We start from the raw sequence: 14583 nt of genomic DNA, 5'->3' as shown, positions 1-14583 counted from the left end.
AAAGATCCCCAGGTGGTCAAAATTAATCCGGAGCCCTCCACTACGGCGCGCCTCATCGCCTGCGTGGCGTCGGCGCGTTAAACCCTACAATCAATCAATCAATCAAGTATGTTTGAAGTTTCAGAACGGCTTGTAGCACAGGTATTCAACTTTGTACGCACGCGCAAAAGGAGCACCACCTGTAGTGTAGGAGTGAGCAATAACTACAGCCGTGCAATGCCATGTCGTCCTCTGGGCCACGTCCCCCTCCCTCCTTCCCCCTGGCCAGCTGGATGATGCTGAGGATGCTGCAGTGAGCATCCTGAGGGAGCCCCACATGCCTGAAGGATTTGCCATGTGCAACACAGAAGTCATGCCCGGCATGGACGGCTTCTGCTGCAACCTGCAAGTGAGCCCCATTTAGTATTTCCAGCTGGCAGTTTTTTTAAGTGCCGAGCACGTTCGGGGCTTGCCTTGTTGTCGTAGCTTGCTCACTGGACCCAAGTAGAGCCACACGGCGTTCCGTCATCGCGGCGTCCCACAGAGGCTTCGAAAGCCAAGCCGTTTATATAGTCACAAGCATTCGAAACTTGTGAACCGCTGGCACTTGACACACACGTCCTCGTTGTTTAGCGCAAAGAAAACTGCAGGTACATTCAAGGCAAAATATACTTAAATAACTGGCAGCGCCGTGTTCATGTAGTTAGGAACGCTCATTGGGTTGGTTTTTACGCTAGTAAGCGAAAAAAAGTGGCAGTGCAATGCCGGAAAAGCAAGCACAAAAGGAAAGGAACTCGCGCTGGTGCAGTTTCAGGCAGGGGGCACGCGAGCACTGCGGAGGCGGGAAATTTGAAATGCGTTGGACAAACCTCTGTTGAATTCATCAGGAGAGAAATGAGGCAGGGCAGTGAAGAGCGGGATGGGTGGTAAAAGTGAGCAAATAACGGCGCCACAGCCCATTATGGCGAATCACTGCTGTACACTCCCTACAGCCTTCATATTGATTGAAACGGCTTTAAGATCAGAAAAGCTTCGCTCTAACGTCCCTCCCTTTCTGTGTGTGAATGTGTGCGCTCACATGCACGTACGTACAGGTGCGAACACACACCCACCTATACCTTTTCTTTTTATTCACACTAGTACACCGTGCATCTTTGAAATCATCATAGCAGTTTTCTGGCTGAATCCTTTTCTTTTTTGTGTGTGTGTGTGCGCGCGTGTGTGTGCGTGCGTGAGAAAGAGGGCGAGACACCATGTGGTGAGATTTCTGTTACCAGCAGGGCGGTGCAGGTTATTAGCAGCGTTTTTACTACCCGACCAGCACTGGTACGGGCTTATTGTTTACACATCTGCTTCTCTGCTTTTGTGTGCGCAGCTGTTTATGCAAACTTACCGAGCCAAGCTCTTCCCGGGGGTTCATCCAAGCCGAATATTGTCCCAGCACTTTGACCACATTATTCAAGTAAGAAATCTTTTCCGATTGGACGTCTTTCACATAACGTAAATCCTGCTTGGCCATTTGCCCTGGCGAATAGGCTGGCTGCTGGCTGGGCAGCTTCCTTTCAAGGTTGAAGTGAGTGTGCGTGTTGAGAGCTCTCATCACATGCACGCAACTAATCTCAGCCCTCCGGCCAACTTTTCTGTAGTTTCTGTGTTGTGTGCAGAATTAGGGTCTACGTGACTGCCAGCCATATACGCTGAACTCAGAAGCAGCAATGCTTCTTGCTTGGCTAATTGGCAGCACCTTCTGTCTCGATGCACTAACGGGAAATAGGATGGAATGGAAAGAATGGCAGCGCAGTGTGCATCATTGCGTCTGTTTTCTCTGCGGTTCCCTATTATTTATGAATGCCTCGAAACGCGCTTTGGTGCACGAAACGCGAAAAGAGGATATGAAAAGATGGTGGCTGCGAAGTGATGATGCCCAGGTTATTTACTGCTGAAACTGCCTTTCATTTCAGAGTCTTTTTGTAAAGCTTCGCAAATTGGTGCCATGCTGTTTAGCAAGCCTGAGCTTTCATATAGAGCTTCCAGACCAAGATGAACTGCAGGTGAGATGCATCAGCTGCTACTACCGCTGCCGGTGCGATTCCATGATCTGTGCCCAATCTGTTCTAGGCTTCTTAAACGTGGGGTTGACAGCTTAGTGGGCATGAGTAGAGGGCGCTAAATGAGTGGGAAAATGAGCAATGAGTAGGCAGTCGTAATGGTATTTAATAGTGCACAGTAAAACACATTTCACAATTCCAAAACTATCTTGACTAAGTGGAGCGTGTAAAGGAAGCCTGTGATGAGGAAGAAACAAAGTTTTAAGTTGGCAGCTCAGATGCCATTATAAATGACTGCCAGATATGTAGAATCATTGCATTTGGAGAGGGCAATTTTTTGTCTTGCCGTTCTCATTGGCAGGGAGCCAAGATGCTTTGTTGGGAGTATAGCTGTTGCCCGTGGCCCTAGTAGTGGCCCGTACGCTGTGGCTCCCAGTGGGTGCATGTGTGCAACTGCGGCCCTTTGGTTTTTCTCCAGGTGGCCGTGGTGGGGACTGCAGTCAGCTTGGATGACCATGTTGTGGAAGCTCAAACAAGCACCAAGCCTAGTAAGCCGATTGCAGGTGAGCATGTCTCGGCATTGTTTCTGGCTGTTTGTGTAAAGCTTGCAGCACTGCAGCATTTCTTTTTCCAGGTTACCTGAGGGAGTAGTGTCAACATGACTGTTGCTACTTCTTTCTGCTATACTTAAAACTTATACCTTTGTTTGTCTTCAAAAGGCTTAACTAGTTTGAAATTTGACGCACATCTGGCATTGCAGTGTGCTGAAAAAAGCTTGCAATTGCTCAAAGCTTGGGAACAGCGTGCCTAAATTAAGTACAGAGTTTTGTGGCTAATGGTAGCCATATATAGCATCATCCTGTCATTTAATTTGAAGCTTTTACTCTTCCTTCAGTCAGACTCTTTTTTGCAGATGTATTTCAGTGTTTTTAAAAGTGTGTGTTGTGTGCCAATCCCTCCATAATGTAACACCAACAAATTGCTTTAGTTTTGCAGTAGTGGCTGTGTTGCGTAGCTCTGATATAAATAAGTAACAAATAATGAGCAGCTTTCTCAAAGTTGCCAGTTGCGTGTATTTCAGAATGTCCTCGCATCTTCAAAGAAGCATGCTGGTTAACATTCCCTTTGTATCCCAATTGCACAAGCTTTTACAGGAAATTGTTCTTGTATTACATGCAAGAGCCAACGCCCTAGTTGTTTCTATATTGCATGCACAAGCCATTTTCGTAGATATAAAAAATGAAAACATGACTGTCTGCGTTCTTCCCTAACATCTACAGCTTCCACAGATGGAGATCAAGAGCTCATCTTCCGAATGGATGAGGAGAGGCATGCAGACCAGGCACCCTCTCTGAGTAAAAAACCCTGGACTTTCCTTTTTTTAAGCTGGGTCGACTTGTATAGTGTAGGCCATGCTATACAGTGTGTTACAATAATAACTGAGCCATTTTGAAAGCTGTTCCTTTGGTAGACCACTCGCTCATCTCAGTCATTATTGGCAGCCTATTTACATTCACTGCTAGTCAAAGGCCTCTCCTGTAGACTTTCACCCATTCCTGTCTTGCAGTGTGCGAATCCATTTTTTTATTTAGGGTTTTGTTAGCTCATCTTTTTATTGTGCTACTGTAAGCACAGTTCCATTGAGGGGAACATGTCTTTGAATGTGGCTAGAGGCTTTATTTCAATAGAATAGTTTTCATTCTTGTTTGCATTAAACGACTTGATCTTTCTTTGAAGGCACGAAGAATCTTGTTTGACATTGTATCCAGCAATAGTAGTCCTGAGTGAGTTTTTTTTTTTTAGATGTAACCGAGGCAAGAAACTATTAGTAAGAAACTTAGTAAAATGTGTAGGGTTGTCAGCAGTTCATTTGAATTTTTAAAAAATCAGTAGACTTGCTGATAAATCAGCAGCGGTGGCAATGCTGGGTTCCTATATGCAATCATGTCGCTGCTGATGTTGCATAGCCCTAGGCTGCAATGGGATTGAGGTAACTACCAAAGTCTCATCATCATCACCAGCCTATCTACGCCCACTGCAGGGCAAAGGCCTCTCCCATTATTCTCCAATCACCTCGGTCCTGTGCCAACTGTGACCAATTTATCCCCGCAAACTTCTTGATCTCATCTGCCCATCTAACTTTCTGCCGCCCCCTGCAACGCTTGCCTTCTCTAGGGGTCCATTCTGTTACCCTTAATGACCAGCGGTTATCTTGCCTTCGCATTACATGCCCTGCCCACGTCCATTTCTTCTTCTTAATTTCTACTAATATGTCTTTAACACCAGTTTGCTCCCTGACCCACTCCGCTCTCTTCTTGTCCCTTAATGTTACACCTATCATTTTCCGCTCCATTGCCCGCTGAGTCGTTCTCAATTTAAGTTGAACCCTCTTAGTGAGCCTCCAAGTTTCTGCCCCGTAGGTGAGTACCGGTGAGATGCAGCTGTCATACACTTTCTTCTTCAGCGACAATGGTAGGCTGCTATTCATTATCTGAGAATGTCTGCCATATGCATCCCACCCCATTCTGATCTTTCTAATTATCTCTGCCTCATGGTTGGGATCTGGGGTCACAACTTGGCCTAAGTAGATATATTCGCTTACCACTTCCACTGCCTCGCCACCTGCTGTGCTGTCCCGAGGTTATTGATCATTACTTTAGTTTTCTGCATATTAATTTTCAGGCCCACGGTTCTACTCTGTTCACCCAGTGCGGAAAGCATTCTTTGCAATTCGTCCCCCGAGTTACTTAGCAAGGCAACGTCATCAGCAAATCTGAGGTTACTGAGGTATTCTCCATTAACTCTTACTCCCACCTGTTCCCAATCCAACGTTCTGAATACTTCTTGTAAGCATGCTGTGAATAACATTGGAGAGATTGTGTCTCCTTGTCTGACACCCTTCCTTATAGGTATTTTACTGCTCTCCCTATGGAGGATGATAGTAGCTGTAGACCCATTGTAGATATCCTCTAGTATTCTTACATAATGCTCATCTACCCCCTGGTTCCTAAATGCCTGAATGACTGTTAGGGTTTCGATCGAGTCAAATGCTTTCTCATAATCTATGAAGGCTAAATATAGGGGTTCAGTATACTCAGCGCACTTCTCTATCACCTGATTGATCGTGTGACTATGGTCCATTGTTGAATAACCTTTACGGAACCCTGCTTGTTCTTTAGGTTGACTGAAATCTAAGGTTGCAGGGATTCGGCTAGCGATTACCTTGGTAAATACCTTGTAGACGACTGACAGTAAGCTGATCGGCCTGTAATTTTTCAAGTCCTTCATGTCGCCTTTTTTATGGATTAGGATGATGTTCGTGTTCTTCCAAGATTCCGGTACCATTGCGGTCATAGGCATGGTGGATACAGGTTTGCCAGTTTTTCAAGTACAATTTCGCCGCCATCCTTCAAGATGTCTGCTGTTATCTGATCCTCACCAGGTGCTTTGCCCCCTTTCATTTCTTTCAAAGCCTTCCTTACTTTGGTCGTTACTGGTGGGATGTCTATCTCCTCTGAACTATGGTCTCGTTCGGCATTATCCTGTATGTCCCGGCTACTTTACAGATCTCTATAGAACTCCTCGGCCACTCTGACTATTTTATCCCTATTTGTGATGACATTGCCTTGCTTATCCTTAAGTGCATACATCTGATTTTTCCCCACGCCAAGACGTCTCTTCACTGCTTTCAGGCTACCTCCGTTTTTTACACCGTATTCGATCCTCTCCATATTATACTTCCGGATGTCAGCTGTTTTACGCTTATTGATTAACTTCAAGAGCTCGGCTAGTTCTATTCTGTCAGCTGCGGTAGAGATTCTCATGGTTTGCCGTTTCCTGATTAGATATTTCGTCTCCTGTGAAAGTTCACCAGTATCCTGTCTAGCCATAGTGCCCCCAACTTCTACTGCACACTCCGTGATAATGCGTGTAAGGTTGTCGCTGGCTTCTTGTGTCGTAAGCTCGGCTTCCTCGTTAAGGGTGGAATATCGGTTCTGCAGCGCGATCCTGAATTATTCTACTTTACGTCTTACTGTTAGCTCATTTATTGGCTTCTTTCGTACTAGCTTGTTGCGGCGGTGGTCACTACACCTTACCCTTCCGAGCACTTCCACATCCTGCACGACGCCAGGGTGATCGCATAATATGAAGTCTATTTCATTTTTGTGCTCCCCATTCGGGCTCCTCCAGGTCCACTTCTGACTCTCCCGTTTACAGAAGAAGGTATTCATTATGCGTAGGTTATTCCTTTCTGCAAACTCAACTAGTAGGTTCCCCCTGCTATTTCTACAGCCCAGACCATAGTTCCCAACTGCCTTGCCTCCAGCCTGATTCTTGCCTACTTTAGCATTGAAGTCCCCCATAACTACGGTATACTGTGTTTTTACTTTGGCCATTGCTGATTCCACATCTTCATAGAGGCGTTCCACTACTTGGTCGTCGTGGCTGGATGTGGGCGCGTAGCCCTGGACCACCTTGAGCCTGTACCTCTTATTGAGCCTAATTACAAGACCTGCTGCCCTTTCGTTAATGCTATAGTATTCGTCTATGTTGCCAGCTATGCTTTTATTGACTAGAAATCCCACTCCCAGTTCTCTTCTGTCCTCTAGACCACGGTAACATAGGACGTGTCCATTTTTCAGCACCGTAAAGGCTTCGCCTGCCCTCCTAACCTCGCTAAGCCCTATTACATCCCATTTAATGCCCTCTAATTCCTCGAACAACACCTCGAGACTTGCTTCGCTAGATAAGGTTCGCGCGTTAAACGTTGCCAGGTTCAGATTCCATTGGCGGCCTGTCCGGATCCAGGGATTCTTGGCACCCTCTGCTGCGTCACAGGTCTGACCGCCGCCGTGGTCAGTTGCTTCGCAGCCACTGGGGACTGAGGGCCGAGGGTTAATTGGCGTATTCATAGGAGGTTGTGGCCGTTACTACACCAGGGTGGCCAATCCTGCTCTGTCCAAAGTCTAGTTCTTTCCAATTAAGCAAGGCTGTATTTTCCTTTTAAAACAAGGTGCGGCAAATGCTGCTCTGCCTGCATACGCAGGATGTGGTTGATTATCATTTTACACAGAATTCCGTGGAATGGCAGTGCCATTTATTCTCACAAAATGAAATGTTTTACCTCGCCCAACTGTACAATATCAACTTCATGAAAAATTTCAATGTGCATGAGTAGTGGTGTACTTGAATAAAGGTTTTGAAGTGGCTCAGCTGTTGTTGCAGCAAACCGCTTAAAATATAAGGGCACGTCTCTGACGTTGCTTTGACTATTGCGAGGGCAGTATAGTTTGAGACGGCACGACATATATTATGCTTGGTGTAAATTCTCAAAGGTCTATGGTGAGGTGGTGGCACTGTAGAGGCTGTTATCGTGTTCATGCATGTTTTGTTGTTGTTGTTGTTGTTAGTTTTCCCGGCCTGTTACTTACCTGCACATTGTATCAGGAGTGATAACAGCCTGCTGGGGGGGGTGGGTTGGTGTTCAAGGTGTTGCGTAACTGAACACACAAGGATGCAGGTGCTATAATACCCAGCTCTGTTTTTGTGATCCAGACAGAAAACTAAAACACCTATGCGTGAGATTTTGGTTGGGCTTTGATAATGTTAATCCTGGGATCTACTGCATGCCTCATAGTCAAGGTGTAGCTTCAATGCTTACAAAAGAGCAGTGTGCTTGTGTTTACTGTGGAGGCATTCTGCATGGCTTAAACGTGACTGCAGAGCTCCTCGAGGTGTCCTCATGTTTGGTTGTTCAATGCTTTTGCTTTGCAGGTAAAAAGCAACCCGGGCGCCCCAGGCTGTCAAATTTGAGATACCAGGTAGGCGCTGCTGGGAGCCTTGCATTGTATTCAGAGCAGCAATTTAAATGCATAACAAGAGAAGGGATTAGCAAGGAGGGCACGCAGTTGACTTCGAGTGAGAATGCAGCCCACCAAAGACACTGTCAAAAACCTGGTTCTCTTCTTGGGGCTAGTGCTGCACACTGCTGGAAGTATTACACAAGGCATCGATTGCTTTAGTGTGAGGGGTGGGCACATTTCATTCTGCTCTTTACTGACGATGTGATAAGCAGGCTCTTTCATAGCATAGCCTCTAACAGCATGCAGGTTGTTCCCTTCCCCCTTTCCTCCCCCCCCCTTTTTTTTTCTTTTTGAGCTTTAATGCATTGTGCTGGCCGGGAAAACCTGCGTATGGAAGTGTGACATCTTGTCTGCTCTTGTGCACATTCCAGTGGACACGTTATGGCTCTTACCTTGTTGGGTAATGTGCATTGTTGACATGGGTCAAAAACATAAAGAGCTCATCTGACCTCAAAAGTTGTCACCAAGGTTTAGAAATGCAGCTCACTGAAGCCAGCTGGACGTCAGTTAATCTGCTTGTTCTCTAAAAACGTGGGGAAACACTCGATGACCATAATGTCGACAAATGTGACCAAATGCTGTGAATGTTTTAAATCGACATGAACTGTGTGCTTTTTCTATGATTATTACTTTTTCCCCCTCTGCAAAGCAGCACCTACTCCCTGTGGAGCCCAGTTTTTATATTGCAGTGTAGCCAGAACACTAACGAGTGGAGAACGCGGTTGAAAGGTTCAGTTTCGCATGTGCTGTATAATGTTAAAGTGCTATCTAATGGCACTAAGCCTTCAAGGTAGGTTCCATATGAAACGGGTTAAAGAACACAGCATTGCTTGTTAAGCAGTGTGCTTTTTCTCATTGAATGTTTATGAGATATAAAGTGGCCATGCTTGAAGGTCTAGCTTGAGAAGTGGACAGTGCTGCAGTGTGAAGCCTTGCCGTGGGTGGAGAGGTAGCCCGTTGCCCACTGTCTGTGTGTTCCTCCCTTGTTCACATTTGCAGGAACTGTGCTGTGGCAGGCATGGGGTTGACCTGACCTCTCTGGACCATGTGCCGGGAGGGAAGATTGAGAAGTACCTGGGGAACCTGGACTTCTTTTTCATCCGTGAGGGTACAAGCATACGAGAGGTACGGGGCCAGCCCTGGCAAGGGAGAACTCTTTGCGTGCGCATGTGGCACGATCGGGGAACATCGTAACAGGGCAGAAGAGTAGCGCAATTATTCTTCTTTCATGCATATGCTGCATATTCTGTTCACTTTAAGAAGGTGACCCTTAACGGAGCTTTATTTGAAAACTCGGGCACTTTACACTTCACTCGATTTTTGTTTTGTGGGAAACAGTGCTTTCATTACAGGGGAAGTGGGGCTTTAAAAGGCAGATTTCAAATTACATTCTTCCAAAATAAACCTTGTTACATACCTGAGGTTCTTGTAACACTTGGGGTGCACAGGAGCCACTAACAAGCAGTGAGTTATCTGACTGCATGTCTTTATACACAGTCCAGCAGGAATGACATACCAGGCTGTGGCTGTTTAGAACTTAGTGAAGTATTTCATCTATTAGCCATGAGTTGATTGATTGATTGATTGATTGATTGTAGGGCTTAAAGGGACACTGAAGTGATTTGTAAACATTGAGGGATTACTAGCGCAAATTGTAGTTGCGCAAATTACTAGCACAAATTGTACTAGCGCAAATTGTAATCCACTCTGGCCGCGTTTACGCGAATTTATTTAGTAGAAAAATCAATTCGAAAATGCTGTCCTCCTCTCTTTACGCTCGCCCATTTTCTGCGGCGTTTTCGTGTGACGTCAGCAGGAGATGAGCTGGAAAATGGCTGCGCTACTGCACGGTTCGCCGACCAGCCGACCTACCGATTGAGTCAGTCGGCCCAGCGTTTCGTCCGCCGGCGGCCGACGGGTCGTCGCTATTCGCTCGCTCAATTTAAACTAAGCCACAACACCTTTGTGAATGAAAGAATGTGCCTTTCTTTACTTTGTTAGTTTGTACACTGTGTCAAACTCACTGTCCGGGTCGCTCCACACAAGCGCTGCACAAGTGCACATGCGACGCTTCGCTGACTTTACGCTAGTAGGAAAATCTAAGGCCAATTGAAGGCGGGAGAAGAGTCAGCGAAGTCAATATAGGTACTAAAAAAATAAAATCAACTGAAACTTTTACCGTACAGCGCAAAACTAGGGAGCAGGAAGCATTTTTTGCGCTGGGTAAACAAGCACAGCGATCAGCAGCACGACCGCACATCTGCGAACGCTTTTCCGTCAAAGAAATGCAATTGCTAGACGTGAGATATTGTGGAAGTTTGGGGGACGCTTACTGCAGGAGCGCTATACAACAAATAGTCACTTAAAGTACTTGAAATGCTTAAAATAAATAAAAGTGTAAACTGGTTATACATTATAGACCTTATATATACAGCCCGGTCAGTGCCGGCTCGTGGCCTAGTGGTTTGAGGCGCTGGGATTACTGTTTTGAAAGTCGCAGGTTCGAATCCCCGAGAGTACATTTTTTTTTTTTTTTAAGTTGATTTTTTCGTATGCGGTCGATGTTTTCTGGACTGAGTTCACCCTTTTTGGGCCGTAACGTTCACTGCTCCACGAGCGAGATCGCAGAACGCGCGCATACTGGCAATGACGCGCTAGCGAGTTCTCGTTGGCGTGCTGTTGCCACAAGCACCGACTGCTTGCGGGCAGTGGGCCCAGGCCTCAATCAGCACACCCTTGGCCTGGTGCGAACTAGCTTTTTATGAACAGACATGAGTGAGGCAAGCTCCGAATATGCGGGAAAAGCGCATGGCATTTGAGAGTCTGCGGTGACGCGGAGGGCGTTCATCCACTGCGTAGGCCTCGTCTAGTGATTTCTACGATTCCAAGCCGCCCTGGGAGGTTTATCTTAGACATTTGACAGTCGACAACATGGCAGAAGCGCGGTACGGCGATTACTGAGATATCGAGAATGGCCATCCAACAACGCCATCGGATGTCAAGCATGTTGTTTTACAGAACCGAAACCGAAACTTGTTTGATTGCTAACCTTGGGCATCGTCCAATCACGGTGCCCCCCCCCTCCTGACGTCACAGCCTTTAGTTGGTGCGGCTGCCGCAAACCGCGCATGGTAGTTTTTCTTCTTTCGCGCTTTGTAAAATAATTACCGATTTGTCAACCGGATAATCGATGAACAGTGTGTTAATTTGAGCCAGTCTACACAGTACAAGCAAAAACGGGAGCTTGACAAATTCACTTCAGTGTCCCTTTAACATGCCGACGCAACGCAGGCGATGAGGCGCACCATAGTGGAGGGCTCCGGATTAATTTCGACCGCCTGGGGATCTTTAACGTGCGCCGAAATCTCATACACACAAGCGTTTTTGCTTTTTCCCTCAATCAGAAAAGCGACCGACGCAGCCTGCGCATGTCTGCTAAACACCATGCTCTGCCCCCTTTGCTTGCGACAGGGTGTTGATGCAATTGTGGCGGCCCGCATGTGTATGCACGAGTCCATTCTGCTCCCACTTGCAGGAAGGCGGCCTCAACGGATTTGTGCAAGGGTTCATGACGGAGATCTTGGCAATAGTGCGAGCCCACGTGGCCTCCTTGGGGGGCAACGCAGTTGTGGCCTTTCAGATGACTCAGTGCGTCCTGCTCCACAACCCTCACAAGAACCAGGTGGGCAGCTCTCTCTCTCTCTCTCTCTCTCTCTCTCTCTCTCTCTCTCTCTCTCTCTCTCTCTCTCTCTCTCTCTCTCTCTCTCTCTCTCTCTCTCTCTCTCTCTCTCTCTCTCCCTCTCCCTCCCTTCCTCCCCCCACTGTTGTAGCAGGGGCTGTTTTTCTCTTCCTTCTTTAACTTTGCTGCGGGCGATTGTTTTGTTTTGTTTTTGAGGGTATTGTGTTTGTGTGTTTTCATTATGTGCTATTGACCGTGATGATGGCAGAGACTTATTTTCGAATGGTAAAAATAGATGGGAATGCTCCTTGACTCAAATCATGTTGGCCTGCTTACAAGGCATGGGCATGATGGTCACAATACCGAAAAAAAATGAGCCTAGGCGAAACTTCTAAATAATTATTTAAGCCACTTTCATATGGGAGGGAACTGAAATTCAGATGAGTTTCACTGTTACATAATGATTTTTTTTATTACTCAACACGGTTCATGTCTTGGTGGGTGTCAAAAACCATGATGCGAATGTGACTTCGGCCGACGTTACTTGTCACTATGGTACAGCCGGTAAAACGCTTGTCTATAACAGCGATTTCAACTTCAACCAGCTACATCCGAAAACTACCGAAACATATTCGTTCCAAACATGTCGGAGGCAAAAGCGAAGGGCTAAGACTTCAGAATTCCACAGTAGTTTTACTCAAATCCCGCTCCGGCGGGGCAGGATAGGGCTGAGAGTACGAACGCTGTGTTATAGACAAGCCTTTTACCGGCTGTACTGCATTTCATGTGCGTTTCTGACACCATTCGCAATTCTTATGCTGCCTGGCACATCCATGTAGTGACTGGAAACACACTTGCACCCAGAGAATCTAGAGGGAAAGTAGTCAATCAGAAGTAACCATCTTTGGGTAAAATGTCCTGAAGCCTTCACTTGTGGAAATGTTAAAAAAGAAAAACAAGGAAATTAAAACTTTCACTCCTTTCTTGGCCAAACTGCTACCCTAACCAAATGATGCAAAGTTACAGTTAAACCTGGGTATAACAAAGTTGACAAAAATTCCCAATTTCTCATTACATACAAGTTTTCGTTACATGCAGATTTCAAGTTAAGGCTCGCGTGAGTGAAGCAGAAATGAAACCAAAATGATAGACAGCAGTGGCGGTGAACTAACTCTTCAAGGATTTATTTCACAGTGAAAACTCATTCACATGAAAACTATTTCACAGTGCCTTTACGTGAATTTGTTGAACTTGAGGTTCTTTCCCGCACTCAAAATTGGTGAGACGGTACTCTTCCTCGCCGGCGGAGACGGCACTTAAAATTGCCAGCTTGTCTTGAAAAGGCAAAAATTTTCATTTTCTGGCAGCAGAACTCGTCACCGACGAATCGACACCACAGATAGCAGTGGAGACACCCAACTACGTGCCGGCAGGCAGGCCTAGCACGTAAAACCGACATTGTGCTTAAACGTGGAAATGCACGGTAGTTTGCGGTGCGGGTGCCATTCGCTAAATTGGTGCATTTCTCCAGCCAATTTTTCAAAGAAAGTGCAAAAAACAATGACTCGTCAGCATAGCGAATTCGTTAAATCTAGGTTAACGGTCCCAACGCCTTCGTTACAAAGAGGTCGCAAACACACAGGGTTCAATGGGGCTGGCAATAGGGAATTGAAAAACTTCGTTAAATCCAGGAATTCCTTAAATAGAGGTTCGTTACATCCAGGTTTAACTGTCAATCTGCTTCTCACATACCCGGGAGGATCGATATTTAAAGGCGGAGGTGTCCTGTTTTAAATGCAATCGGGCATTCATGCAGTTTCCTCCTTTTTTTTTTTTTTTCCCTCACCATTTTTGTTGGTGTGCAGAACTGCACTATGTGTGGCAGAGGTGAGCCATCTGTTAGTCTATTCACCTGCCTCACCAACAACACTGGCCGATATTTGAGAATAGTTTCATTTTTCCCTATTCGAATGGAAAAAAAATTTGCAAGGTGAAAGTTTTCCCATTTTAGTTAATTTTTGATATATTTGTTTTTAATATTTTTCAACACTGTTATTGTTTCCTAATCTCTGTACTTAAAATTGATTGATTGATTGTGGGGTTTAACGCGCCGACGCAACGCAGGCGATGAGGTGCGCCGTAGTGGAGGGCTCCGGATTAATTTTGACCACCTGGGGATCTTTATCGTGCGCCGAAATCTCGTACACACGGGCGTTTTTGCTTTTCGCCTCCATCAGAAAAGCGGCCGCCGCGGCCGGGAATCGAACCCGCGACCTTGTGCTCAGCAGCGCAACGCCTTAGCCACTGAGCCACCGCGGCGGGTGTGTACTTAAAATTCAAGAACTTTATGCTCGTGCGTGTGTATATCTTTCCGCCCCGCCCCGTTTTTTTTCCCTGCTGCTGCTGAGAAAGAGCACTCGTCACATGCCTGGACTTGGGTTGAACCATAAATGTTGTCTGTTGGTGTTTATTCTACTCTGAGCTAGTTTTGTAATGTTTTCTGCGATTCTGCTCCACTTTTATTGTGCAGCAGCGTACTGAAAGTAATCCTTCTTTTCTTCCAGGGGCAGTGCTTAATAAATGTGGCAGGTGATGCCGTGCTGATCCACTATCACTCACAGATACCTGACTCAGACCCATCTGAGCATGCATTGTCATCTTGTTGAATAAAATCTGTCGCAAACCAGATTTTGTGCTGTAGTGATCCACTGTGAGGCACTCAGCTGCAGTCAGGCTTTGTGCCCACCAGCAACTGACAAAAAGGGGGAGGGTAAGAAAAACGCGGTGCTATGGAATGCTTTTTTCTTATTGATACTTTAATAGCATCTATGAATCATCGTTGCACACAAATATGGTTTGTAATTTTGAGGTCATTTCTTCGGTCTGTCAACTGACACAGCTGTTTATAATGAATTCTGTAATTGTAATTAGTGTAGCAAACAAATTCGACTCTAGAGAAAAATGTTGATATGCTGCCACACAAAGTTCTTTCTATGCAAGGTAAGCAGACTGA

General features: G+C 46.0%; 1 protein-coding gene across 3 annotated transcripts in view; it reads left to right on the top strand.

Annotated features, from left to right (window-relative positions):
- Positions 1-14258, top strand: part of LOC144174009 (C2 domain-containing protein 5) — a 55388-nt gene extending 41130 nt beyond the window's left edge. For all 3 annotated transcript variants that reach the window (XM_077702410.1, XM_077702409.1, XM_077702411.1), the window contains 9 exons: positions 269-388; positions 1355-1441; positions 1941-2030; positions 2506-2590; positions 3308-3382; positions 7803-7849; positions 8891-9016; positions 11427-11573; positions 14135-14258. In XM_077702410.1, the coding sequence (XP_077558536.1) occupies positions 269-388; positions 1355-1441; positions 1941-2030; positions 2506-2590; positions 3308-3382; positions 7803-7849; positions 8891-9016; positions 11427-11573; positions 14135-14236 (879 nt within the window). In that variant the 3' untranslated portion in view covers positions 14237-14258. The remainder of the gene's footprint in view (positions 1-268; positions 389-1354; positions 1442-1940; positions 2031-2505; positions 2591-3307; positions 3383-7802; positions 7850-8890; positions 9017-11426; positions 11574-14134) is intronic.
- The last annotated feature ends 325 nt before the right edge of the window (positions 14259-14583 follow it).

The sequence above is a fragment of the Haemaphysalis longicornis genome, unplaced genomic scaffold (assembly GCF_048455015.1).
Source record: "Haemaphysalis longicornis isolate Haplotype H1 unplaced genomic scaffold, Haemaphysalis longicornis Haplotype H1 scaffold_3, whole genome shotgun sequence".
In the NCBI taxonomy this organism is placed as follows: domain Eukaryota; kingdom Metazoa; phylum Arthropoda; class Arachnida; order Ixodida; family Ixodidae; genus Haemaphysalis; species Haemaphysalis longicornis.
Note: the sequence above shows the minus strand (reverse complement) of the source record. Positions and strands in the feature narration are given on the sequence as shown.